The sequence below is a fragment of the Podarcis liolepis genome (assembly GCF_965112155.1).
Source record: "Podarcis liolepis genome assembly, chromosome: 9".
NCBI lineage: Eukaryota > Metazoa > Chordata > Lepidosauria > Squamata > Lacertidae > Podarcis > Podarcis liolepis.
In genome coordinates, this window is record NC_139564.1 from 29,192,629 (window position 1) to 29,219,162 (window position 26,534).

Genomic DNA, 26,534 nt, shown 5'->3' on the forward strand with positions numbered 1-26,534 from the left:
TTTCGAGTTATCCCGCTCTCTTTGTCAGGCTGGATGCTAAGCAGTGATTAAGAGTTCTGGATAACTTGAAAAACTGCTTCCCCCTCGCTTTTCTTATTAATTAGGCTTCTTTGGCAGCCCCAAATAACCTCCTCCCAACCCCCAGTCAAATTGCCTTGTGCTCTAGTGACGTCCGCGCCGACGGCGCTTTCTGACGGCGGCGTAAAAGCTCAGCGTGAAAATTTCCAAGCGTACCCCGAAGCCGAGCGGCGCGCGCAGGTCTCCCCTTTTTATATACATCTATATACGCGCTTCGCTCTCTTGCTCCGCAGCCAGGGCCTCCGCCCCCCACCCGCGCTTCGAGTCTTCCGCGTTCCTCATTGGCTAGCAGCCTCGTTTTTGCCAACCCCCTTCTTCCGGCTGCGGCCCGCTTCTATTGGTCGGCGGGCACCGCCTGCGCCCCATGATTGGCAGGATCGGCCCTGAGGGAAGGGCTTGGGTGGAGCCCACCGGTGTTTTGCGGCGGAGGTGGAGGCGGCGCCGGTTTCCGGGTTCTTCAGGCAGGAGCCGAGCAGGGGGCTTTGGATGTAGGTGGTACCCGGACCATGGGGTAAGTGCAGAGAAAGGGCTGCCGCGCCCTGGAGCCGCGGGCCGGCTCCCCCCGCTCAGCAGGTAGCTGTGGGCCGGACGGAGGGGAAGAGGGGCGCCGACGGAGGGGCTCCAGCCAGGCCTTCCTTGGCAGGCGAGGCTCTACCTGGAGCAACAGGGAGGCTCCGGCGGAGGCGGCGCCTCGGGGTCGCCGGGCGTTTCTGTCAGCAGCCGGGCGAAGGGGCTCCGGTGGCTCTTCGCCTTTTCGATGGGCTGTTTAGCCCCCCCCCTCCGTTGCCTGTTCGCCCGCCTCGAAGCACCCGCCCCGTCACTTTCGGGTTCGCAGGGACGTGGCCCCGAATAACGGTGCGCGTGAACGCTACACGCAAGCTCCCCGCGCGCTCTTCATTCAGACGCGACGCTTCTCGCAGGTTTGCTTGCACGTGGGGGTTTGAGACTCCCCCGTCGCGCGTGTTTAGAACGGCGCCACCCAGCAGTGGAGTTCTGCGTCTGTTGACTCTGAAGTAAATCACGGCCTGTTCAATAGGGTTGTAGCTTTAGAACAGCACATATAATACGTATAACCTGAAGCCGTCAAAAAAAAGAAAAGAAAAAAAAGAAGGTAGCAGTTCCAACCTGGATGATTAAAGTCTAAAATAAACCCCTTTCTTCCAGCCCTCTGATAAGCACCCCGATTGTCAATACTGTAAAGCAGAGCAATTTAAACCATACATTAAGGAGGTATCTAGTATGTAGGCACACTGGCTCTGAAATGAGGTTTGATATCTCTCCTTAAGTATGGAATAGTTGTGGGTTGTTACTCTCAGGGTCAAAGTTGTGCTTACAGTAAAACAAAAGTAAAAGTACATTGCTTATAATCTGAGAATTGTTGACTCTGTGTACAGGTGTGTATACAAGATGCAGCCAAACCTACTATGAACTTAGTTTATATAGTTTAAACGTTCCTGCCTTCAGTTAGTGCCCCTACTTGTCTGCCTGTATTCTAGTTACCTACCTACACTTTACTTAAAGTACTTTATGTTTATTCTCAAGTGTCACAAAATGCATTGATGTTTTGATGTAGCTGCATGGCCCTCAATCAAATAAAAAGTTGTATTGAAGGTAAAAGTGATTTCATAAAAGAAATTCTTTATTAAAATTGGGTAAATGTTTCATACTAAACGTGTGACAGCAGCCACACCCTGGAAAACCCAGTATGTTTCTGAGCACAATTCAGAGTGTTGCTACTGACCTTTAAAGCCCTAAATGCCCTTGGCCCAGTATATCTGAAGGAGTGTCTCCATCCCTATCTCTCAACCCGGACACTGAGGTCCTCCAAGGGTCTTGTGCTGGTTCCCACACTGCGAGAAGTGAAGTTACAGGGAACCAGTCAGAGGGCCTTCTCAGTAGTGGTGACCTCCTTCTGGAACACCCTCCCTTCAGATGTCAAGGAGATAAAGAACTGCACAGCTTTTAGAAGACATCTGAAGGCAGTCTTGTGTCGGGAAGTTTTTAATGTTTGGTGTTTTACTATGTTTTTATATATGCTGTAAGCTGCCCAGAGGCTGGAGAGAAACAGCCAAATGGGCGGGATATAAATAATAAAATTATTATTATAATTAATAATGTTACACTGTTTCAGCTTGCTGGTTAAGTTGTGAGTGTGGCTGATGGGTCTCAAACCCTCAGGGAATTCCTTGTCAGCTACGACTATAGTAGAGAATCCTACTTCCACAGTTGGAGGCAGTATGCTTCTGAATACCAGTTGCTGTAAACTCTGGGAGGTAGGAGTGCTGTCATGCTCAGGTCCTGCTTGTCACCTTCCCATAGGCATAAGAAGAATAATAAGAATAATAAATTTTATACGTATGCCGCCCATCTGACTGGGTTGTCCCAGCCACTCCGGGTGGCTTCCAGAAAATAAAAACATCAAACACAGCAAAACATCAAGCATTAAAAACGTCCCTATACTGGACTGTCTTCAAATGTCTTCAAAAAGTCAGATACAGTGGTGCCCCGCAAGACGAATGCCTCGCAAGACGAAAAACCCGCTAGATGAAAGGGTTTTCCGTTTTTCGATGCGCTTCGCAAGACGAATTTCCCTATGGGCTTGCTTCGCAAAACGAAAAAGTCTTGCGAGTCTTGCGTTTTTTTCGCTCCCCCCCTTTTTCTAAGCCGCTAATAGCCTTTTAGCCGCTAAGCCTTTAATAGCTGCTAAGCCGCTAATAGGGTTGCTTCGCAAGACGAAAAAACCGCTAGTCGAAGAGACTCGCGGAACGGATTAATTTCGTCTTGCGAGGCACCACTGTAGTTATTTATTTCCTTAACATCTGATGAGAGGATGGGCACAATTACTGAGAAGGCCCTCTGCCTGGTTCCCTGTAACGTCACTTCTCTCAATGAGGGAACCACCAGAAGGTCCTCTGAGCTGGATCTCCATGTCTGGGCTTAATGATGAGGGTGGAGATGCTCCTTCAGGTATACAGGGTAAAAGCCATTTAGGGCTTTAAAGGTCAGCATCAACACTTTGAATTGTGCTCAGAAACATTTGTTGTTGTTGTTTAGTCGTTTAGACGTGTCAGACTCTTCGTGACCCCATGGACCAGAGCACGCCAGGCACTCCTGTCTTCCACTGCCTCCCACAGCTTGGTCAAACTCATGTTGGTAGCTTCTAGAACACTGTCCAACCATCTCGTCCTCTGTCGCTCCTTCTCCTTGTGCCCTCAATCTTTCCCAACATCAGGGTATTTTCCAGGGAGTCTTCTCTTCTCATGAGGTGGCCAAAGTATTGGAGCCTAAGCTTCAGGATGTGTCCTTCCAGTGAGCACTCAGGGCTGATTTCCTTACTCAGAAACATATTGGGAGCCAATGTAGATCTTTCAGGACCAGTGGTAATATTGTCCCAGTGGCCTCTCCCAGTCACCAATCTGGTAGCTGCATTATGGATTAGTTGTGGTTTCTGAGTCACCTTCCAAGGTAGCTCCATGTAGAGCACATTGCAGTAGTCCAAGCGGGAGATAAGCACAGCATGTACCACTCTGGTGAGACAGTTGGTGGGCAGGTAGGGTCTCAGTCAACATAACAGATGGAGCTGGTGAACAGCTACCCTGGACACAAAATTGTCCTGTGCCTCCATGGACAGTTGTGAATCCAGGCTGACCAGTGTGAGAATAGGACATTAAACTAGATGGATTTTTGGCATGATCCAGCAGGCTCTTTTTGGGATCTTGTGACTATCATATATTAACAGAAAAGGACATGCATGTGCTGTGGTCTAAACCACTGAGCCTCTTGGGCTTGCCAATCGGAAGGTTGGCAGTTCAAATCCACACGACAGGGTGAGCTCCCATTTCTCTGTTCCAGCTTCTGCCAGCCTAGCAATGCAAAAGCAGACCAGTGCAAGGTAAACGGTGTTTCCTTGAGCTCTGGCACTCGTCACGGTCCTCTTTGTGCCAGTAGTGGTTTAGTCATGCTGGCCACATGACCCAGAAAGCTGTCTGTGGACAAATGCCGGCTCCCTCGGCCTGAAGTGAGATGAGCACCACACCCCATAGTTGCCTTTGACTCGGCTTAACTGTCCAGGGGTCCTTTACCTTATGTTAATAGAAAAGGAGAATCAGTGTTGCATAAGGTCTTCCCACTCTGAAAAGGACGTAGTGCTCAATGCAGCAAGAAGGAAGCCATGCATCATGTTTTCTTAGTTTTTTGATGTTAAGTGAGGTTTATTCTCTAATATGTGTCTGTAGTTGCAGTATTGATGATCACAGCTGAAATCCTGTGTACATTTACTTTGGAGTAAACCCCGTTGCATGTAAAGGGATTTAATTCTGTGTACCTATGCAATAAGATTGCACTGGTAGGCGCACTTCAGCCCCTCTTGTGACACGCTAACATACAGTTTGAAAAGTGAAGCACAGTGTCATAATAAAGCTGACAGTCAGTAAAATCTGATGGAGATGATCGGGGCTGGTTTGTTTTTAACTAAAAGAAAGAAAACTAGCTTTTAGTTCTTCACAATTCTAAGCTATTGTTGAGGATTAGGATGTACTCATGCGGTGTCTCATGTTGGGAAAACCCTCTGATTACTTGAGGATTCACTTACATAGTTTTAATAGAAAACATGTTGATTTTAAGTTGAGCTCCACCATTCAGCGATTCAGATGGCAGTCAGTCAACGAACTCATTGGCACTGAGCAATGAACTATGTTTGGAAGATGTTTATAGTGGTGCTAATGTTGTAACAATTTGTGCACGGGCAGGGAAAGAAGACTAATAATAGTCTTTCTTGCAATATTGTTTAAAAGGGCAGAGTAACATGAGAAGAATGCTGTGTTAAATATATCTTGAGCATATTTTAAAGTCTGGTAGCCAGTTCAGGTAGTAAACATAAAGTTATCTCTAAGTTGTTTAACAGTATAGTGGCATAGGCTTTTAAGAATTGAAACTGTTCAACAAATGTTTCGTTCTCATGGAAGTTACTACAGTGGTACCTTGGTTTACAAACTTAATCCGTTCCAGAATTCCATTCTTAAACTGAGGCATGCTTTCCCTAATGAGGCCTCCCACCACTGGTGCCCTTCCACCATTTGGCTTCCATTTGTAGACAGAGATAAAGTTCGCTAACTGGAACACTACTTTCGGTTTTGCGGAGTTCGTATACCGAATAGTTCATAAACAGGGCTGTTCTTAAACTGAGGTACCACTGTAATGATGAGCTTTGAGTTAGCACATCAATCCTTAAAGACTGGTTATAAGCAATGGTCCAAGAAGACTTATATGTTTCAGTAAGGCTGCAGTCCTATAAAGACATATCTGGAAGTAATTCCCTTTTGATTTTGATTTAGTTTACTTTCAAAGAGACATGCATGGGATTGCATTGTACATTTGTTAGCTTTTAACTGTGTGTATGTATGTAAGCAGCGTATTTGGGGCAGATGAAGAAGTTTAAGAAACAGAATGTCTTTTGTTTGTGATGGATCTTTGTGTGAGGAATTGTCAGTTAGTTTCATAACTTTTCCAGGATAGAAGTACAGCAGCTAGTGCATCATTGAACCAAACAAATGTTCTCTAGTCTTAGTGAGAGTGGCTTCTTTCGCCTTATGCTCCTGTTAATATGAACAGCGGTTTCCTTTTCCTTTTGCTATTTAGCACAGCACCAATAAGTTTTTTTTGTGAGGCCAACAGTTCTTAATTCTTTCAATGTTTTCAACAAAGTATATGTGTAAAGTATATAACAGGTGAGATATGGATGCCTCCCCTGTCTTATCTAGTGTATCTTTTGGTTTAATAAAGTCACCAGCTATCCATCCACTTGTAATCTTTGGCACAACATATGCAAGTTCTCCTGGTTCAATAAGGTTAAGAGGAAACAAACCCACATCAAGGCTGCAATCTTATTGTTTATACAAAACAAAGTATTATTGAACTAAGTGGAAACTTTGTTATGAGCAAATATGCATAGAATGGTGCTTCTTGAATGCACACCATAAATCTGCTTTCTTGCAATTGCATGCATGCATAATTCTTAGTGTTGACTATCAGTTCTGGGGATCAGTCAAACAACTGTCTTTTGGCTTTTCTGGAATCTTGATGTCAGTGTTCTTGCTTTTGATCTCTTTATCTCCTGTTTGAGAGAAGAAGCATCTGTCTGTTTGTCTTTGGTGTGGTTGGGGAACTCTAATATTGTGTTCTTGTCTTTATGATGGTTAGTGTGATGAGTGCCCCCTTTAAAAAACACGTTCCCTTGAGCAAAATATTAAAATGGTAAGTTTGTGGATTATGGAGGGGAGTCTTCACTTAATTTATTGTATTAATTTTTACCAAGGCTCTCAAGGCCTTTTGCAATTTTGTGTGTGTAGCGGGGGGAAAGATAGAAAAGATAGGATAATGAAAAAGCTGGTCAATGGATGTCTGTTCTGGAACTGATGGTATGAGCTTTTTTGTGGACTTGCAGGTGCTGCGGTGATGCTGAATGTGATTTTTGCCTTACTCATCTTCCAGTACAATATAGTCCCCTTTAACATTACATTACATAGCTGTGGGTACAACACCTAAGAGAATCCATTTACCAACCTCCAGATATCATTTGAAATTACAACAAGTTCTGTTTTTTCAGTTCTAATATTACGACTGCAGCTGGTAAGAAAAGTATTTTAAATTACATTGCTATCTAATGTGGCAGTAAATATTTTTCTGTTCTAAAATGTCCTACAACTTGGCCTTTTGAGGCAATACCTTTGCCAAGATAACTAACGCTGCTTCCTCTACTGACCCTTCCACAGCTAAACAAACAGAGTTCTTCTCTCTGTTTATATTTTTCATGATGGAAAAAGGAAGCAAACAAAAACATGTAAATGCCAAGTAGTATGAAGTGCTGTTAGAATACCATTGAGTTTTGTGAGAGAATAACATTAATAAACTTGGGGAAGTGCTCAAAGAACAGACTGCAAACACAGAAAACTTAACTATAGTTGGTATTTAGCATAAAAAGACTGAAAATATATTTGAGTACACTTAGAGCTTCATAGCATTTTAAAGAACTGGGTCTGTCATCATCTAAACACATAAATCACATAGTTGCTAGAATTTTAAAAACATTTCCTTCAGTGGCTGTCTTCAGTCTACATCACTACTGAGTCTATTTTCTCAACCTTTTCACAGTTAGAGAACTTTCCCCCTAATAGTCTTATAGCAATGACCTGTTTATTGAGCTTAGACATTGGTTATTTAATTAATGCATTATTATTTGTTTGTGCAGAGGGTAGATGATGGTGGGTCAAAGGAAGTGTTACCACACACTTTCCAGTGTATTTTTCCATCACAAAAAGTCCTTATCACAAAAAGTCCAGTCTTTTGAAGAAGCTGGTTTGTTGCACAATATCTCCCAATCATTTATAATCGTGCAACCTGAATTTGCTCTTCTGTGATTGAATTCCACCCAATAAGCCCTACTCAATAGACTGAAAACCATAGCAATGAATATAGTGGTTGTGTATGCTTGGAAGCTTACCATTGTTCAAAAGGTTCCCTTTCAGAAAGTGCCCCACAGAACCCTAAACTTTGCTTTACATTTTCCAAAGTCAATAATCTGGCACGCAAGCTTTTTTGAGCTTTCTTCCTATTATGAAAAGCAAATGCAAGGGAGTTGGGTTCTGATGCTGAATGAAACAGTTCTGGGAACAAAGATTTAAAGTTCCCAACACCACTCCCACAGACCACACTCCTGATCCAGCTTCGAGCAGACTTGAGAGGCAAATACGTAGGGCCAACTAAAATCCAGTGAATTTTATAAAGTGAAATTTTATGAAAAAATTATACCACAACATATCTGTTAGTCTTTAAGGTGCATCAGGTTCTTGCAGCAGACAAAGAAGGCTACTTTTGGTAACTTATTTTGAAGTTGTTGCTTGGTCAGAAGAACACTTTTTCCTTGAGACTTGCCTGCATGTATTGTTTGCTATTAAAGGAAAGGATTTGGTAGGCTATTTGTGACTTTGTGCTCTCAGAAATATGTCAGAGCAAGTAGAAAAATGAAAGGTATGCTCGCCCTTTAATTGCAAGAAATACTGCACTTTGTGATACAAACAGGAGTCCAAATAGAACAGTAGAAAAAAAGCTTAGCTAATGTTTTTGTTTACATTACTGTGAAGTTGAGCTAAAGCAAAAATATGCTAGAGCTAACATTGGCTGGGATTCCAGCTCTATGTACAAAATGGGTTTAACTGTACTACTTCCTGCTAATCACACCTAATTATTGTAATGAGGTCAAAAGATTGTATAAAGGGTTTAGAATGCCGTCTCAGTGTAGAATGTGTATAAAGGTGCTTTTGAGAAACATTGGTTGTTAGGACATAAAATATTATCTTCAGGAGAAAAAAAGTATGTAAACATCACTGAGAAAGGAAGTCTTTTTAGCATGGGAAAGGCAACAAGATTCCAAGCCAATGAACTGTGTCACGCAGAGAACTTGACCAAAGAACTCTTGCAAGTGATAACAGTGCAAGCACTTCAGATCTTGAAATATCACCTTCCTCTTCTTTCTTGACAATGTCATAGAACTTGCTAATTCTATCATGATTTTAACATGTGCTTACTGCCACAATTCTGTGCACACTTATATGGGAATAATTGCACACAGTGGGACTTGCTATAGAGTGGGCAATCATAGGATCAGATATCTTATAAAGTTTAAAACTGTTTGAAACTCATTAGATATATCCAGAGTAAAACATGTGCAGATGCTTTGTAATAAGGAATGAAGCTACTTCATAACTTTGAAAAGTAATTATTTTTTCTCTCTTCAGTCATCTCGACCCTATTGCAACATTCTAGCAATGGATACAAGAAACGAAAGTAACATTGTTCCCAGTATCACCCAGTTGGAAAATTTCCTTACTGAACATGACTCCAATGTTGTTTGGCTTCTTGTTGGTATGTAACAGTTGTCTTGTTGAATATTTCAGGTATTTTGAATGCTGTGAAATATCCCATCTTAAATACATACATCCAAAACAAACATGCTATACTGGTTAATTGGAAAAGTTGGAGCAAAACATTGCTTTCTAAACTACTGAACAGTGGTCTCTTCCCAGTTTGCCGTTTTTGTGGGGACTGCTGAGGCTAAATCAGTAGAGCTTATTTGCCTAAGAAGTTCTGTCCCTTTGCATACACAACTCATTGGCTGAGAGCCAACATGCATAATTTGCAGCATTGTCAGTGCCTCAGAGGAGCAGTTTGTGATTTGGAATACAATGCTGCAACAATATCTGAGACAAAGCTGGTATCGTTGTAACTGCTACTATTATTATTATCACTATTACAATAATTATACATCACTTCTTATTTGCAAAGTGCTTTACTGTTTTATTGTATTCAACCCCACTGCTGTTCCATTTTATATATAGGAAAGAGGGGTTGAGCAAAAGTGGTTTGACTAAGGCCAAATAATGACTGTTCACATGTAACAGTGCACCATAGTTTAGTGTTATGTGCAGAAGCACGCGTCCCCTCACTTCCGGTGTAATATGAGGAGATAGAAGGCATTTGCTTCCAGTTTGAACTGTGTTATTGTGTCTGAATCTGGACAAATTATATTAGTGTTAAATATGCTATATTAAAACAAGCCAACTTCGGACTGTTATTAATTATTGTGGTTTGTTTGAGTAAGCCATATTTCACACTAACCACAGTTTCTGGCTTGGACATAACAAACTCTGGTAAGTTGCGTCCATTTCAGGTTACGTCTTTTCAAGTTGCGCCCCACAGCAACAAGAAAGTACCGGAATGGTTATTTCTGGGTTTCGCCGCTCGTGCATGCGTAGAAGTGCTATATTGCGCTGCGCACATGTGTTGACGTGGTGCTTCTGGATGTGAACGCTTCGAGTTGCGGATGTGCTTCTGCAATGGATTACGTCCGCAACTCAAGGTTCCATTGTAAATGTTTCCACTCTCCCTCTAACTTTGCTAAGGAGAAGAGAAGTGGGAACAATAAGAAGCCAAGGTTCATACTTACAGTGCTAAAAAATGGTTTAATATTGTGTGATAAATGGACCCAAAGCAGAGGTGTCCAGGGCTCCCATACAGCAGTTTAGCCCTCTCTGGCCCATAATGAAGAGATTCAAATGCTACAGCTGGGTTTGTGTGTGTGTTTTTCAATACAATTGTTCTTTTATCTTTCATAATAATGCATTTGCACTTTTTTGGAACGTATGATCATTTCTTTTGCAGCTACAATTTTGTCCTGTGGCTGGATAATTTATCTAACCTATTACAATTCCCGGAACATTGGCCTTATTTTGACATTGGTTCTTAATAGATTACATAAAAATGGCTACATCCATATTGGTAAGTGTTCTTGGAAATATATACTATTGAATACATACTGAAATATTGTGTTAATAATAGAATGCACCATCTAGCCAACGTTAGATGTCTTTACGTTTTGTAGCTTTCAGTAAGAGAGAGATGTAAGTACATGCTTAGCTGTCCCACTGACATCCGTGTGATAGGCAGAGCAATCCTATACCCAAATTACTTTAGGTGGGAGATCTGTGGCTACTACAATGGCAGCATGACCACAGTATCCTATATGTGTCCATATAGGAGGAGAAGAGAAAGCACGCAACTAGGAAATATAAAAATTACACATGAAAGCCTGTAAGTGGCAACCAGTTAGAAACTGCATTGGCAGTTATGCTTACATGTGGCCAAAATGCAGAAGACATGGAGGAAGCCAGTGAACTAATGACTGCAAGGATATGCACCGACACACTTCCTGCATTACAATACACCATGATGCCATAACACCCAATTTTTCTGCTTCAGTGATGTAGTCAGCAATGACCCTGTTACCATGGGAGGCCAGGCATCCCTACAGGCAAGGATTCAAGTCATTTATGCTCCTCACAAGCATAGTATGCGAAGGGAAGGATAGAGGCCACACAGTACAGCACCTACATAATTCCCACAGCAGTACATCTGCAGAGAGCACGGACAATTTTCCTAGTTTTGTATAGCGACGATGGTGTGCTGTGATAGGGTTAGAGGTTACATCATCCTGTGTTTTTGATTGTGGTGACATGGTTAGGGCAGTTGACACAGCGTACCTCTTCTCTATATTTTTATTTCCCACCCATTAAAGTAAATGGCAGGGAATTTTCTTTAGCTAGGTCTGCGGCTGGCATAAAATTGCACTTTTGATGGGGACAGGGCTGTGAATTGAAGGGTTATTTGATATGTGCTACTCACCAGCCATTCCTGCTGCGATGTTTTAATTCAGGGATCAGCAAACTTTTTCAGCAGGGGGCTGGTCGACTGTCCCTCAGACCTTGTGGGGGGCCAGACTATATTTTTTTGGGGGAAATGAACGAATTCCTATGCCCCACAAATAACCCAGAGATGCATTTTAAATAAAAGGACACATTCTACTCATGTAAAAACACGCTGATTCCAGACCACCTGTGGGCCGGATTTAGAAGTTGATTGGGCCGGATCCGGCCCCCTGGCCTTAGTTTGCCTACCCATGCTTTAATTTTTGCCCTTCCACTGACATATCTGAGAAGTTCTACGGTATATCTTGAATTTGGCAAATGTAGCCCCTTGCCAATGGAGTATAATATTGTACTTTTCATCTAGCTAAAGTAACAAAAATTTGTGCTAATAATGTTGATGATTGACTTACCAGAAATCTTACTTTTAATATAGGTTCCTTCTCATTCTCTGTCCTGTCTGGAAAAGTCATGGTTCGTGAAATATATTACATTACAGAAGATATGTCTATTAGGTACTTAACCTTGCTTACCATTTGTTTCAAAATAGTGGTTGTGTTAAAATGTTTCTTCATCCTCATATAGTGCTAGGCTCTAATATGCTTTGGATGATGCATTCCATTTTGACATCAGTAGTGGTAGAAAAAGCATGAACACAGGGTAGTTAGCCATTTCTGTAAAAATATGAGAACTTCTTAAATGGTCTCTATCTTTCTCTTGTTTAAGATAGTGAGCTCCCCATGCTGGTAACATTCACTTTCATCTTTGGTCTAGAGCATAGAGGATTAATGGCAGATAGTGATGAGTGACAGTGAGTCAGGTGGTTTATGGTGCTTTTTAAGGTTCTGAAAGAGGAACCACAAATACATTTATAAAAACCAAAATGGCTTATGCATTGTTTGAAATAGTTTTTAAATTCACCGAAGCTGGTCTGGGACCGTAATAAATTTCATTTCATTTCAAATTTGTTATATATAACAAGATTACTTATTATTTCTAATTGTGTAAAAATATTTTCAGAATCCAAGATGGCTTTATTATATTTCGTTGGTGGAAGATGTACAATCCAAAGCAGAAGCAACATGGTAAGTTTTCACCCAAAAAGGAGACATGTTACTGGATTTTCTGTTGAAGGAGCAATTCTGCATGGGTTGAATAAATAGTGTTTGTATGTTACAAAAACAAATTATTTTTATAAATATTCAGTAAAGCAAAAAATAAAAACAACAACAACAACAACAAAACCACAAAAAACCTAAATAGCTTTTAAAGGTTAAATGGTGTATATCTTCTTAATTTAGTAGCTTACTCTTATCAGAGGCAGTATTTCCATGCTGGAGCTGGGCTGAATTAATATTTTCTTTTAGTGCTTCTCTGGTCTTGCATTTTAATTATTCCCCTGTGGCTCATATGTTAATAAAATTCTACCTGCATCTCTATGGTTACATGAGTTTCAGTTCATTTGAGGTATCCTAACTTGCAAGGATTGCAGCATGGTTATTTAAGAGGTTTTAAGCAGGCAAATGCACCAGTCATGTCTCAAATTAAAAAGAAAGTAGAATAACGTAAGAGGAGATTTGCTGGTTGGGACAAAGTTCCATCTGATTTACCTTTCTAAAAGTAGCTAGTTGAATACCTCTGGGAACCTTTCAAATAGGTCATGAAAGCAGCTGCTCCACCCCCCCCCTTTGTTTCTAGTATCTGGTATTCAGAGGTATAGTGTACTTGGAAGCAGGGGTTTCACAGGTCTTCAAATAGCTATATAGGCATTGATAGACTTATCCTTAATGAATTTATCTTACTCACTCCTAAAGCTGTCAAAGCTAGTAGCCTAATCACAAACTGTGCCAGATCCCAGCTCCTCCAGAACTGTAGCATAATTACAACAAATTAAAGAAAACTTACTGATAGTAAAAACAACCAGTACGCTCTGTAGCCCCTTAATGTCTTTTTAAAAATACTTAAAGCATTTTATCTTTTAAATGACAGCTGCATGTGAATCTCTAATCTGAAATCAGAAAAGATACAAACCTTCTTTAATTTATTTCACAAACTTTTAATGACTAATTGGATTTGTTTATTTCCTATACTGCAGCTTTGAAGTCGAAAACATACTAAAAAATTTAAATGATAGCACTGTCCTTTATTGCTTGTGGCAATAACTTTGCTGCATTGCATTGAAATGTAAAGAAAGCATTCAAAATTAGTAATTAGTATTTTGATATCTATACGGGCCATTGTGGGCTAGAAGTAGGTTTTCACTTTTGTCTCTGTAGGTAAGTGCAGAAAGAAGTGGTTGGCAAGATAATAATCTACTTTAAGAGACCCAGTTTACTGGATTATCAAAGGAGTTCATGTCTCTTGAGTAAATAAGTAATAGGGCTGTCTTAAAGAAAGAAAGAAAAACTAGTTAATTATAACCACATTGTTTTAACTAGGTCATAGCTTTTGAAAATGTAGATGTGATATATCATTAATGTGCTACATTATTATATAGAAAAACATCTGAAGAACCCTCTTGCATCAGACCAAAAGCTATGTAGTCCAACATGCTGTTTTTATACTGCCCACCCAGATGTCTGTCTTGACACCAGGACAGTAGCAATCTTCTGCTTGTGTATCCCAGCAAGTGGTATTCAGATTCATATGATCATTTATAGTTTTGAATGTTGTCTTTTGAATTTATGACGTAAATTCCGTTATTTGGCAGTTTTAAACGGTTTCTTTGTCAGCCAGGGGTTGCCAATCTTTTGGGACCAGTCGGCACATTTGGAATTCTGAGAAAGTGTTGTGGGTGCTGGTTATGAAATGGGTGCTCTGGGGGTGTGGCATAAAACAAATGGCGACTGTGAGACCATGGCAGTGAGGATGTGGCATAATGGCAGCTACATCTAAAAAGAAGAGGAAAAGAAGCAGAACCTCAAAACGGTGCAGTCATGACCCATCAGCGGGGGGGAAGTTTCTACCTTGTTACAGACTGGCAGAGGAGAGACAAAACTCTTACGCATTTCTATGTTGAGTGTGAAGCATTAGACTTGCGTCCTCTGGTAGCCTGCTTTGTCAGCTCAATTGCCTGAATGGAATTTCATGCACTCACTTGCTGTGGCTACTAGGCTGGGACTTAAACACAAAGCTTGCCTTTTGTCGTATATGGTAACCCAGTGCTATTGGGCGGCAGTATAAGCTATACATATAATGAGTAAACATGACTGTAGAAACAGGCTGAATGAGGATACGAGAACAAAAAGTTATTATGCAGTAAATCTTTAAGATCTCACCGGGTTCTTCGTTGCTTCCTTAGCTATTTGTAATACACTTCAGCTTTTTCTGTCTATTGCTAAGGAGATTTCCAGTGACTGTCACAGTGTGGGTTTTTATATACCGTATTTTTCACCCTATAGGACGCACTTTTTCCCCTCCAAAAATGAAGGGGAAATCTGTGTGCGTCCTATGGGGCGAATATAGGTTTTCGCTGAAGCTTGGAGAGCGAGAGGGGTCGGTGCGCAGCGACCCCTCTCGCTCTCCAGGCTTCAGGAAGCTATCAGCAAGCCCGGGGAGCCCGCGGGAGTTCGCACGGGGCTCCCCACGCTGCGGATAGCAGCCTGCCGCCCGGCACGCAGGGTGCCCTGAAGCAGAGCGCCCCGCGCGCCGGGCAGACATCGGCCAGCCCCATAAGCTCGGGGGACAGCGGGGAGGCGCAGCGCCGCCATCCCGCTGTTCCCCGACCTGGTTTTGGGGGGGAAATAAAGGGAATTTTTCCCCCCTTTATTTCCCCCCCCAAAAAAAAAAATTAGGGGCGTCCTATGGGACGGAGCGTCCTATGGGACGAAAAATACGGTAATTAAACCATTTATTTTAAAAGTAGCCTACCTGCCCATGTAGGCCTAAGACAATCTATGTAATTCTTCCTTACTTTAGTGCTAGGATGTAATAGGGGGAAGCCGCAGGTGAAACGGTGAGTAGTTATTTACAGGCCTCAACTTCAGTTTGTTAGTCATTCATACTGGCTTATAATTCTCCCAAAAGTTCACTTTTAAAGCTTTGGGCATTTGTATACCTCTGTTACTTCATTACTCTATAAATTTGTTAGTATACATATTTTTGTGTGTGTACTACTGTTTTTATAAAACAAGTGTGTTCGTTTTCTGAGGCTGTCTCATGAAAAGCCCCCCTGTTTTGTTGCACTTTACAGACCCAAAGGCAGAAACAAGATTGTATATCATGGTCAATGATTTTGAATTTCATGTGTATAACCGTTCTGACCTTTATGGGCAACTTCAGGAATTATTTGGTTTGGATCCAACCATAATTCCTCCCAAGAAAGAGGAAGAGAAAGCACGAGAAAATGGGAGAGAACGAACACACACAAATCTGGAAAGGTACAGCTATTTATTCACTTGAGTATCTATTTGAATGTTGTGTCAGATTGAGTTATTTCATTTTGCGTTTTTGTTCAGTTGATTTACTAGCCTCTTCCTTGAAGACCATAAAGTAGCACCTTCTTCTTACTTAAAGAGTATGTTTGAACATAAACTGCTCTATTTTTTAAGGCCTCTCAGCCACATAAACTCTTCAGGCTTTTAGGTGATAGTTTGATATTGGAAAATCTAATCCTCTGGAATGTGGAATATAGCACAGAGCATTGCTTGTTCAACATAGTTGGGACATGCACTTTTACTATATACACCTCTGTCAGAACTGAACGGTGCCACTATTGAAGTAAGAGTAGCAGTATTTGTTAACTTTATTATTCTCTTTTTTAATAAAAAAAAGTTTTTGTTTTGTTTTGACATAATCTAACTCTCTGACGCGGGTGGCACTGTGGGTTAAACCACAGAGCCTAGGACTTGCCGATCAGAAGGTCGGCGGTTCGAATCCCCGTGACGGGGTGAGCTCCTGTTGCTCGGTCCCTGCTCCTGCCAACCTAGTAGTTCGAAAGCACATCAGAGTGCAAGTAGATAAATAGGTACCGCTCCGGCGGGAAGGCAAACGGCGTTTCCGTGCACTGCTCTGGTTCCCCAGAAGCGGCTTAGTCATGCTGGCCACATGACCCGGAAGCTGTACGCCGGCTCCCTCGGCCAATAAAGCGAGATGAGCACCGCAACCCCAGAGTCGGCCACAACTGGACCTAATGGTCAGGGGTCCCTTTACCTTTACCTAACTCTCTACCTGTGGAAGGGACACTGTGTTTATGCGTTCGTGTGTGTCCACTGTCCCATTTAATGTGGGAATAAGTGACAGTGGTGTCCAGTCTGTGAAATCATTTATTTCATGAGAACTGGATAGATACTATCTTGGGTACATTTAGTTATCAGATTAAGGTACTCTTGTTTAGACAGCTATGTTTCAATTTTTTGTTTTATTCTTTGTCTCAGATCTTTGCTACTTTTTTGTCGGTATTGTTTTGGCAGCTTTTTGTGTTTTAAATTGTTCGTGCTTTTATTGTTATTATCAATTGCTAGCTGCCCTGAGGGTCCTATTGGTATGGAAGGTGTAGGATGACAACAATTTTATAAGTAAATAAATGGGGACATAAAATAGAAAATGAGTTTTAGAATGCTGGTAATGGCCTTGCATATTGCAGTTGCAGTTACTTTTAAAGGCCGATGGAATTACCTGCATCTGTTCTGTTTTGTGTTTCTCTTTAGAGTAATTGTAATTAACTTCAGCAGAGAGCATTTCCAGGGGTTTAATGGCCTAAGAGAATTACCCAAATCAGTCACTTTCGTGCAATAGATGACTGCTATAAAGTCATTTTTGCTTAAGTAAAAATTGGAGAAAGGAAATGTTACTGCGTAATGCCTAGATGGAAGCAGCAAAAACCCCTTCCTTGTATCACATCTTGTGAAGCTGTGAGACTCCCCATTATTAATAAACAAATAAATAAGTTGATAGGTTGGTATGTTGTGTGCACTTGGTTTTTTAATGTACTCAGTAAAACTCTTGTGTTTTCTGTAGTCAGTTTCAATATGCTTTAGAGTATCAGGAATTTGATTCCATTTCCTTTTTTGTCTGACTTCCATGTATGTTTGGGGCATCAGTGAAATATTTTTTTGAATGTGTTAATTATATAAATCTAAGTATGTTTCCATCCTCAGTGTTAAAGTAAAAAGTGAATCACATGACCCTTCATCATCATGGAGATCTCTTATTCCTGTGATCAAAGTCAATGTCAGCACAGTAAGTGAAATATTCTGTTGTGTTTACAGATTACCTGGTTTTTTCCTCTGCAGTTCGAAGACCTACTTTAGTAGCAATTTATAATATTTTACTTTTATATAATAAAAAAATTAATTTAGGCAGCATAAGAAGTTTGTCACATGGCTTCCTTAGGGTTCTGAGTAAGTCTTTCAGAAATTGATTTCTTTATACCTTAGTTTCTGGAAGGACATTATAAGAGTTTGGTGAGGGATTGCTATTAGATGGCTTGGAGAAATTATGATTTCATTGTGGAAATTAGGATCAATATGCTGCAAAGAGAATAGCCCTGTTTGCAGTGGCAGCCCCATAACTGAGATGTATTTTATTCTCAAACAAATATGCAAATTGTAAATGCCATTCATTGACTGACCTGGATTTAAAATCATGCTTGTTGTTTCCTTGAGTCTAATCTTCTTGTTCTAAATGTTGTGTTTTCAGTACAAAAACCTTGCTGTTTTCAAGTGTAATAACCTTTCATTAAGAAATAAATCCCAATTATTCTGGTTATAAGTTTGCAACACTAATGGGCTGCTCTGGACTGATTATAGTCCTAACTGGAGAGAATACCAATAATAAAGAAATAATTGAGAAGGATGACTTTTATGACGATGAATTAAAAGCTAACATTTAATTGTCTTACTCATTTAAGGGTCGTTTAGCCTTTGGGAATCATTATCAGCCTCAAACCATCTGCATTAACTTTGATGATGCTTTCTTAACATATACCACAAAACCACCTTCAAGTCACCTTGATCAATTTATGCACATTGTGAAAGGAAAACTGGAAAATGTGAGGGTTATGCTTGTTCCAAGTCCAAGATATGTTGGCCTTCAAAATGATGAGTAAGTGTTTACAGTTTATGTAGGAATATTTTGAAAAATATTTTGGAAAATGTAGTGTATACAAAATTGGGTCCAAAACTCTTCATACAAAGGACCACTGTGCATCCTCAAGCACCCTGCAAATATTAATGCACAATTTTAATTGGTGATAAACACCCAACACTAAAGGGGAGCATTAGTGAGGGGTGGTTAACTTGTGGACCCCCAGCATGTTTTTGTTGACTGTATTTTTAAAATGATATTAGAATTAGTTGTGTTAATCCTTGGTTGCTGATATAAGATAATTTTAACTTGATATTTTAGAAGGAATTGTTATAGTAATTGGTATCGTACGCATTAGTAAAGATCAACATAGAAGTCTCACCTCGGCTTCTCATTTCACTGAATATTGTATAACAAGATAAAATCACCACACAACTATAAAGTTACCTTCTAAGTGACCCAAAGTGTGTTTGTCATAATCATGAGAGGTGTTATTATTTCTGAAGCTCAAATGAGGCTAAACATTTAGTTCTAAGATTTCAACGCTTCAAAACTAGTGTAACTGCAAGCAGTTAGAAACAGAAAAGAAATATATTTTGAATAAATTGAAAATGATTAAATAAATTACATATCAGTAGGGTTGAATCCATACTAAGTTAGTCACATTTTAGCCCCACTGAGATCCATAGAATTTAAGTTAGTGATGACTCACTTGTCCCATTGATTTCAATGAGATGAAAGTGTATGTCTGGATCCAAGTCATGGTGAACTATTGCAAACTTTAATATTATTGCATGCACATCTTATAAAAATTAGGCTTTCTACCTCACAGATTAATTGATGGATAATTTATTTGCATCAGCCACCCACCATTGTGAAAGTGAACATGTATAAACATACTAAGCAAACAAAATTGCCAAACTAAATTAATAATTGTATCGTTTAAAACTCGCAGTAAAGCAGATGACCAAGTGAGGCAACACTGGTTTTCTATTGACTACAAACTAAGTGTAATATGAGACAGCACAGTGAGAAGGTGTATTCTGAAATTATCATGTATTGCTTTAGCAAGGTCATGTTCAAGAAGTGAAGCTACTATACATGGCTCAATTAATTGGCTAAAGTAATTACATTTTGGGGAAATTATTTCATATGAAAGTCACAAAATAACTGAATTTTTCCTTTATAGTTATAAAATGTGGATGTCATTCTCAGGGTAACATTGTTTTGCTCTTTTTTTGTATGGATTTGTTACACCTATTGGTCTAATTACTGAAGATGGTCTGTCCCTATGGGCTCAGATTCTATTTTAGCTGGAAAACTATTAGCAAATTAAAAGAGTGAATATAGAGCAAGGGTAAAGCAAAAGAAAGGCAAATCAAGTCTTCAGCATAGAAGGTGAAAATGTAAGAGTTTTGCCATTATGGTTGACTAACATTGGATTATCTTGATTTCGATATCAATTTTGATCTAACCGGATATCTTAATAAATTCATTATAGCAATTGGAGTTTTAAATTAGTCTGGTGTGTTTTCCAAATAGTGTTACAGGTTTTCTTTCTACAGAAAGTTGAAAACTACCAGAGGAATTAGTCTTTTAAAGACTTAACTGATTGATTGTGGACTGCTACATCAGATACATGAAGTGTTATCACTGAGAGTAAAATGGGACCAAGTGGCCATAAAATCAAAAAGTACAATCTGTAACAATTCTGTTCTCTGGTTTGCATATCATGCTAAGCCAAACCATATCATGCTAAGTGTGCGGGCTCTGGGAGAGATTACAGCCACTTTGATCCTCCTTAGTTGTTTTGCTGCTGAATTGAGTTGAGCCATGATTTGGTACAATGTGGATCTGAACCTGGGCTCCTGGTTAGCTCACCCAGATAAACCACAAGCTTAGAGTGCACAGTGTTTATATCTCCCCCTTTCTTCTTTAACAGACCACCAAGATTAATGGGTGAAGGTTTTGTTGTGATGCAGTCAAATGATGTTGATATCTACTATTATATGGATGAACCAGGTAAGTTCAGTTTCTGCTCAGAGGCTAAAAATCGTTACAAGTACGTAGTTCTCATAGTTGCTTAGTAAACAGCTGCTAAGTAGGCATTTTTAGATTGGGAAAATAGTATGGGGGAGGGGGGGAGTGTTCAAGTCACCCCAAAGCATCCCAGCCCCTCTAGTCCCTGGTAGTTACTTTTAACTAGTTTTAAATAGTTTTCATGCAAGCAGGAGGGACAGGGCACCTTGCAGAACTGATGGGCAGGGAAGCATCTCCCCTGCGCATTAGCTCTGCCCATCCACAGAGCAGCCCTGTGTCTTTGGCTGGCGCGCAAGCACGGGGGACAGGGAAGCATTCCTGTACCTTTTTTTTCTAGAAAAAAAGCACTGCATATATTAATTGCATCGTAATAAGTACATGGTTCTATGTTAATTGGTAGTAGTTTACAGATATGTTCCTTGAATATTTGTTATATTTAAAATGCTTCTGCTGTTTTCTAAAATACAGGGCTTGTACCAGAAGAATCAGAGGAAACTAATGAGGGAGAAACAAGTGATGAGGATAGTAAATTGCAAGACCTCCCGCCCTGTTGGGGATTAGATATAGTTTGTGGCAAAGGAACAGATTTCAACTATGGTCCATGGGCTGACAGGCAAAGGTACTGTTGTTTAATTATTTTGTTTTTATATCTACTGTAAAAAAGGAAGAATATAATCAAAACAGATTTTCCAGCAAAGTTGTCCTAGCTACTTTCATGTGCCTAGAGTTTGAGGACATCAACCCTTTTTAAAAATAAAATATATGCTTGTTTGTATTATACTGTTATGAATTTTGCTTTCTCTATAGTTCACACCCATGTTCATGCACCTGCATGTTTATAGAGTAGCTGTTTGTTCAGAGATTAGACATATTCCAGTTTGATAATTTTAAAAGGAAGGCCTCTGTACCAGATGTCTTCTAAAAGTTTTGGGCTACAGAGGTCTCATATTGCTCTTTTATAAGACAACTTTGATCAAGTGTTCAGTGGTGAATGAACAGTAGTGCTTCCCTGGAAACTCATTTCATCTGTTCATAGGGATTTTCCTTCCTGAACCTTGAAGAATAACTTTATATAAGGCTGCCACTGGGTCCACTGTGCTGATCGCCTGTTTGAGGAACACAACTTGGCTTTTCAAAAGCAGATTGGTGTTTCAGAATGATTCTTATTATTTTGTTACTTATTGATTTTGTTAGTCGCTTTATCTTGCCCAGAGCAACCCAAAGCAACTTTCAACCAACCAACCAACCAACCAACCAACCAGATAAGAACCCCCCACATAGATACATTAAAACAAAGAGAAAAAAGAAATACATTAAAAACATCCATCCCACTTTTAAATGGCTACAGATAGAAGGACAAAGGCCTGGTTATAGAGGAAAGTTTTTGCCTGGCACCTGAAATTATATAAAGATGGTGTCAGGTGAGCCTCTCTGGGGAGAACATTCCACATTGCAGAAAAAGCCTGTTATTGTGTTGCCACCCTTTGGACCTCTTGTGGAGGGGACACATGAATAAGGACCTCAGAGGGTCTGGAATGGATACCTTTTTCTTTCTAATGAAGGCTGCATTCCCTTGGCAGTGGTGGGCAGGGCCAAAGTCAACAGTGGGTGAGAAGGGTATACAGTGGTACCTCTGGATGCGAACGAGATCCGTTCTGGAGCCCTGTTCGCATCCTGAAGCGAATGCAACCCGCGTCTGCGCATGCGTGGGTCGTGATTCGCCACTTCCGCGCATGCGTGTGACATCATTTGGAGCGTCTGCGCATGCGCAAGTGGCGAAACCCGGAAGTAACACGTTCTGTTCCTTCTGGGTCGCCGCGGAGTGCAACCCGAAAATGCTCAACCCGAAGCTACTTCAATCCGAGGTGTGACTGTAAAGCCAAAAATAGATGCACCACTTTCTTTCTGTTTCTCTCCATGCAGTGGGTTGTCAGGGGAGAGTTAAACCCCTCTTGCGTCAATATTGCTTGCTTCCAGAGAGTTTTCTCCACCTTCCATTGCTTCATCCATTTTGGCTTTTCCCCATTCCGTATTTTTCCCCTCTCCCCCTCCCCATCCTGGCTCCCCCTGGAATAAAACTAGGCCAAGGTCTGTAGCTTTCCACCCTTTCTCTGGACAATTTAGCAACTTCAGTTTAGCAACTTCATCTTGAATAAGTTGTGCTGAACAAGGCAGGGATAGGTAGCATGCTTCACTTCTACAGCCTGTTACCCTTTACTGCTCTAGGGAGCAGGGTTGGGTTCCGTACAGAAGTGCATTTTATATGAGTTCATATGCACTGTTTAATCTCATTAGTTAACTTCACAAGGTCAGCTGTGTAAATCTTTTTGTTTTCTTATTTCTATTTTCAGTTTCTAGGGTAATTGAATTTTATAGTGCCTTAAGATAAATCTGGAATATAGCTTCACTAATCAAGCCTTTTGAGAAATATAGCAAAACACATATTTTTTCACTCTCCAGTTCATGTTCTTGCTTCTTGTGTGCTGTGTAGAGTGTCTTATAGAAAATATATAAATAGCTCATAATTATTTCTAGATGAATAACTGAATTAATATTCTGCTGTTGTTTTGTAGGGACTGTTTGTGGAAATTCTTTTTCCCACCAGATTACCAAGTCATGAAAGTCTCAGAAATTCCACAGCCTGGGAAGCCAAGACAAATCCTTGCTTTTGAGCTCCGTATGAATATCATTGCAGATGCCACTATTGATCTGCTCTTCACAAAAAATAGGGTAAATAAGAAAGACATATCTACATGTGAGATCTGGGAATATACGTGTATATTTTTTAGATTAGTCTTTCAAATATCATTTCAGTTTTGAAAGATGTCTTCTGAAATAAAATGGAATTTTCTTTGTCATTCTGTTTTTGACTATATGTAAATATTCATATCCAATATATTTTGGCTGATCACATAAATCATAACCTACCAAAATATATTACTTAAATTACTAACAATATTTCCACCCGTCTGGTTGTGAATAAAATTTCACAAAGTGAAATGCTCACCTTGGCGAGGACTGTTGAATCATAACCACTAAATATAGTATGCTGTTCATGAGCAAACATTAATTTGTCTAGCTGTTATCTGTTGCCGTTCTTATAGCTTCAGATGAATACTCCTCATGCTTTTCTTCAGCTTCATTGAGTTTTTCTTTTACTTTTTAAATGTATATCAAGCTTTTAATCAGCTGTGGTCTACTAGTTCCCTTTCATAAATCCTGGAAGTTTCTAAAGTGATAACTTGAGGTGTGATTTAGTCTGAGTTCAAATAATCAAAATAATGTCTGATTTTTATTGGCAGGAAACTAATGCTGTTCATGTAAACGTTGGAGCAGGCTCTTATTTGGAGGTTAACATTCCCATGACTGTAGCAGAAGATGGTAGGTTGAGACTGAGAGTGTTTTATGTTGAAATAATTCCAGAAGAGCAGTTACTTGCAGAACCTGGTTCAATAAGATTACATGCGTTAGGGTTGAGTTTCAGTAATACCAAATAATTTTCTCAAAATAATTCCTGCGTTGGAATGGGTTGGACTAGATGACCCTCATGGTCCCTTTCGAATCTACAGTCTGTGGATCTATGTCGGTCCACAGCTTGCATTCATTGTTTAAAACTTTTTTTGTTGTTGGCTTCTATACTTTAAGATTTGTGAACTTTAGTTCCAGTGCTATCTACTTGGGAGTGAGATACAGTTTTACTTTTTAAGTATATGAATGATCTGGAACATTGAAGAACTATCATGCTGATCGTTCTTAATTAATAAGCGATGAACTCAAGATATGACGCCTTTGGTTGTATTCTTTGTATTCTTCTTTGCAAATTTCCCTATTGCAAGGACATGATAGATAAAGAAAATTATACTGTGTACTCATAAGATGCTCTGCCCCCTTGCAGCATCAGATTATTATTTTTAACTGAGTAGAAGACTGATCTAAAAATCTTAATTTTTAATTCTATCAGTCCATGCTGTGTGGTTAGCACTGGTAGACTGGAGGGACCACTACATTTTTTAAAAAATGAAGAAAGACATAGCGGCAATTCTTGAATTTTTTGGTTCTGTTTACTAGGTTACTCTCCTACTATTAAAGGACAGCTTTTGCATATAGATGCCACCAGCAGTATGCAGTTCCGGACTCTCTTAGAAGCAGAAATGTTGGCAGTAAGTATTTTTTTGCATAAGCATCTGAGTGATTTCTACTATAATATGCTTTGAAACTTACTTGAATGTAAGGAATTATTGGGGGAAAATGGGGAGTTAAGGGATTTAAAATAAATTAAACTGGAACCAGTGATTTCAGATGGTCACTTCTTTGGTATGTAGGTTCTAGGCTGCTACATTCTGCATCAGCTGCAGATTTCAGTTTTTGAGAGCAGCCCCACAGAGACTATGCTGGCTAGGTCTAGCCTGGGTGTATGTTAAGGATTCTTTTCCTTCACTATTATCCTTTCCCGGTCTTCAGAGCACCCACATTGGACTGCAAAGTAGCAAACCAAACCAAACAGCACAGAGATTCTGATTGTGAAGCTTCTGTATCAGGCTTAGCTTAATCCTGCCTTCTGGAACTTTTCATTCACTCTGCCTTGCCCACAAAGCCTCTTCTGATCCTTCCGCCAGTGTGAGGATTTGTCACAGACTGTCTTTGTGAACATCCCATCTTGCCAATTTCAGTCTCTGGAACTTGCTGCACATTTCAAGATACCACACCAGTTCTGCAAAATACTTCATTGTTGCTGCCTCAGAATCTGGTCTTCCAGATTTAGCAGGCTTCTTGTACAGGGGTGTGTCCTTTTTTTTAATACAAAAAAACTGTAGGTCGAAAGCCGCTTGATATTTTTGCAGTGAAAGCAGATGGCGAAATTACATAGTTTGAGTTCATTTATTATAGATGTTTTCAGATAAATCATGTGGGAATTGACCTTTTAACTTGACAGACTTAAACATGAGTAAACTGGGTTAACTCTCTCCTCATCTTAGAAGAAATCATTTTTTAATTACCCATTGATTACATGGTTGTCATTTAATTTTGGCTTTTGATCACCATATTAAGAGTGAATCCTGCTGCTTGTTTATTTTGTTTAGTTTCATATTAATGCCTGCTACCCCCGGATATGGAACATGCCACAGTCATGGCAGTGTGAAGTTGAAGTTTACAAAGCAACCTACCACTTTATATTTGCTCAGAAAAGTTTCTTTTCAGGTAACTGTTCTGTTTTTGTGTACTTTGCTTTTTCAAATGGTATCAACATCAATATGGGGTGTGTTTTTGCATAGATGTATGCTTATTCAGAATTGTTACAAATATATACTATTTTCTTGTTCACTCCCTCCTGCTTTAGTCATCAAACCCATCCGTGGAACATTTTTTTATATCACAAGAGCATGAAAATACATGCCTGCGTAGCAATTTCAGTAAGGTGGTTTGGGTGCACTGGCCATCTAAATGATTCATGTTTCACAGAAATTCTACTGTCGTGAAGCATATGTTTGTGTTAAATTAGAAATATTAACAAATCTCTCATCCCTTCAACCCCACCCTTGCCCCCATCCTCCTGGGCCATACAAGCTTGTTGTTTTGCTTTCTGTTTAATAAGCAAGCACTATTCAAAAGCTCTAAGCAAACAAGGGCAAAACAAAATTAGTAATAGTAACTGACTGTTTACTTTTCAAGTGGCTGTCTTTTCTGTTACTTTGTAATCCCACAATATTCCATAGAAGTTGAGCTGTGTAAAATTGCAGCTGTGTTTTCAAATTATATTTAATTCTTTTTATAATTAAAGGTTTCTGTGAATGCAGCTCATTTCATAAACACCCTAAGCCAAGCATGAAGTTAAAATGAAATAAATGAGAAGCAGAGGTGATTTCCAAAGTCATTTTTGCTTCTTTTTGCAAAAAAGGGAAAGAATGTTGGACTACTTTGATTGCATAACATTCAGCACTTGTAATATTTTAAATTTTGATAGCTCATTCAAGTGTATTATTTCTTGTCTTCCGAAATATACTTATTTAAAACTGAAGTCAAAATTCTAAAATGGAAACAGAACACTAAAACTGACTTTTGCAGTCTATGAGACTACTACAAACGTTAAGATTTTTGAAAATGGCCGTTTGGATTAAAGTACTGGGAATGAAGCAA

At 39.8% G+C, this 26,534-nt stretch overlaps 1 protein-coding gene across 37 annotated transcripts in view; it reads left to right on the forward strand.

The window, feature by feature from the left end:
* Positions 1–427: 427 nt before the first annotated feature.
* BLTP1 (bridge-like lipid transfer protein family member 1) overlaps positions 428–26,534 on the forward strand; it is a 102,223-nt gene continuing 76,116 nt past the window's right edge. For all 37 annotated transcript variants that reach the window (XM_083460286.1, XM_083460297.1, XM_083460320.1 and 34 more), the window contains exons 1-14: positions 428–589; positions 8,871–8,997; positions 10,294–10,410; positions 11,770–11,848; positions 12,354–12,418; positions 15,526–15,712; positions 17,432–17,513; positions 18,184–18,377; positions 20,302–20,381; positions 20,868–21,018; positions 22,973–23,129; positions 23,702–23,780; positions 24,468–24,559; positions 25,481–25,598. In XM_083460286.1, the coding sequence (XP_083316412.1) occupies positions 443–589; positions 8,871–8,997; positions 10,294–10,410; positions 11,770–11,848; positions 12,354–12,418; positions 15,526–15,712; positions 17,432–17,513; positions 18,184–18,377; positions 20,302–20,381; positions 20,868–21,018; positions 22,973–23,129; positions 23,702–23,780; positions 24,468–24,559; positions 25,481–25,598 (1,675 nt within the window). In that variant the 5' untranslated portion in view covers positions 428–442. The remainder of the gene's footprint in view (positions 590–8,870; positions 8,998–10,293; positions 10,411–11,769; positions 11,849–12,353; positions 12,419–15,525; positions 15,713–17,431; positions 17,514–18,183; positions 18,378–20,301; positions 20,382–20,867; positions 21,019–22,972; positions 23,130–23,701; positions 23,781–24,467; positions 24,560–25,480; positions 25,599–26,534) is intronic.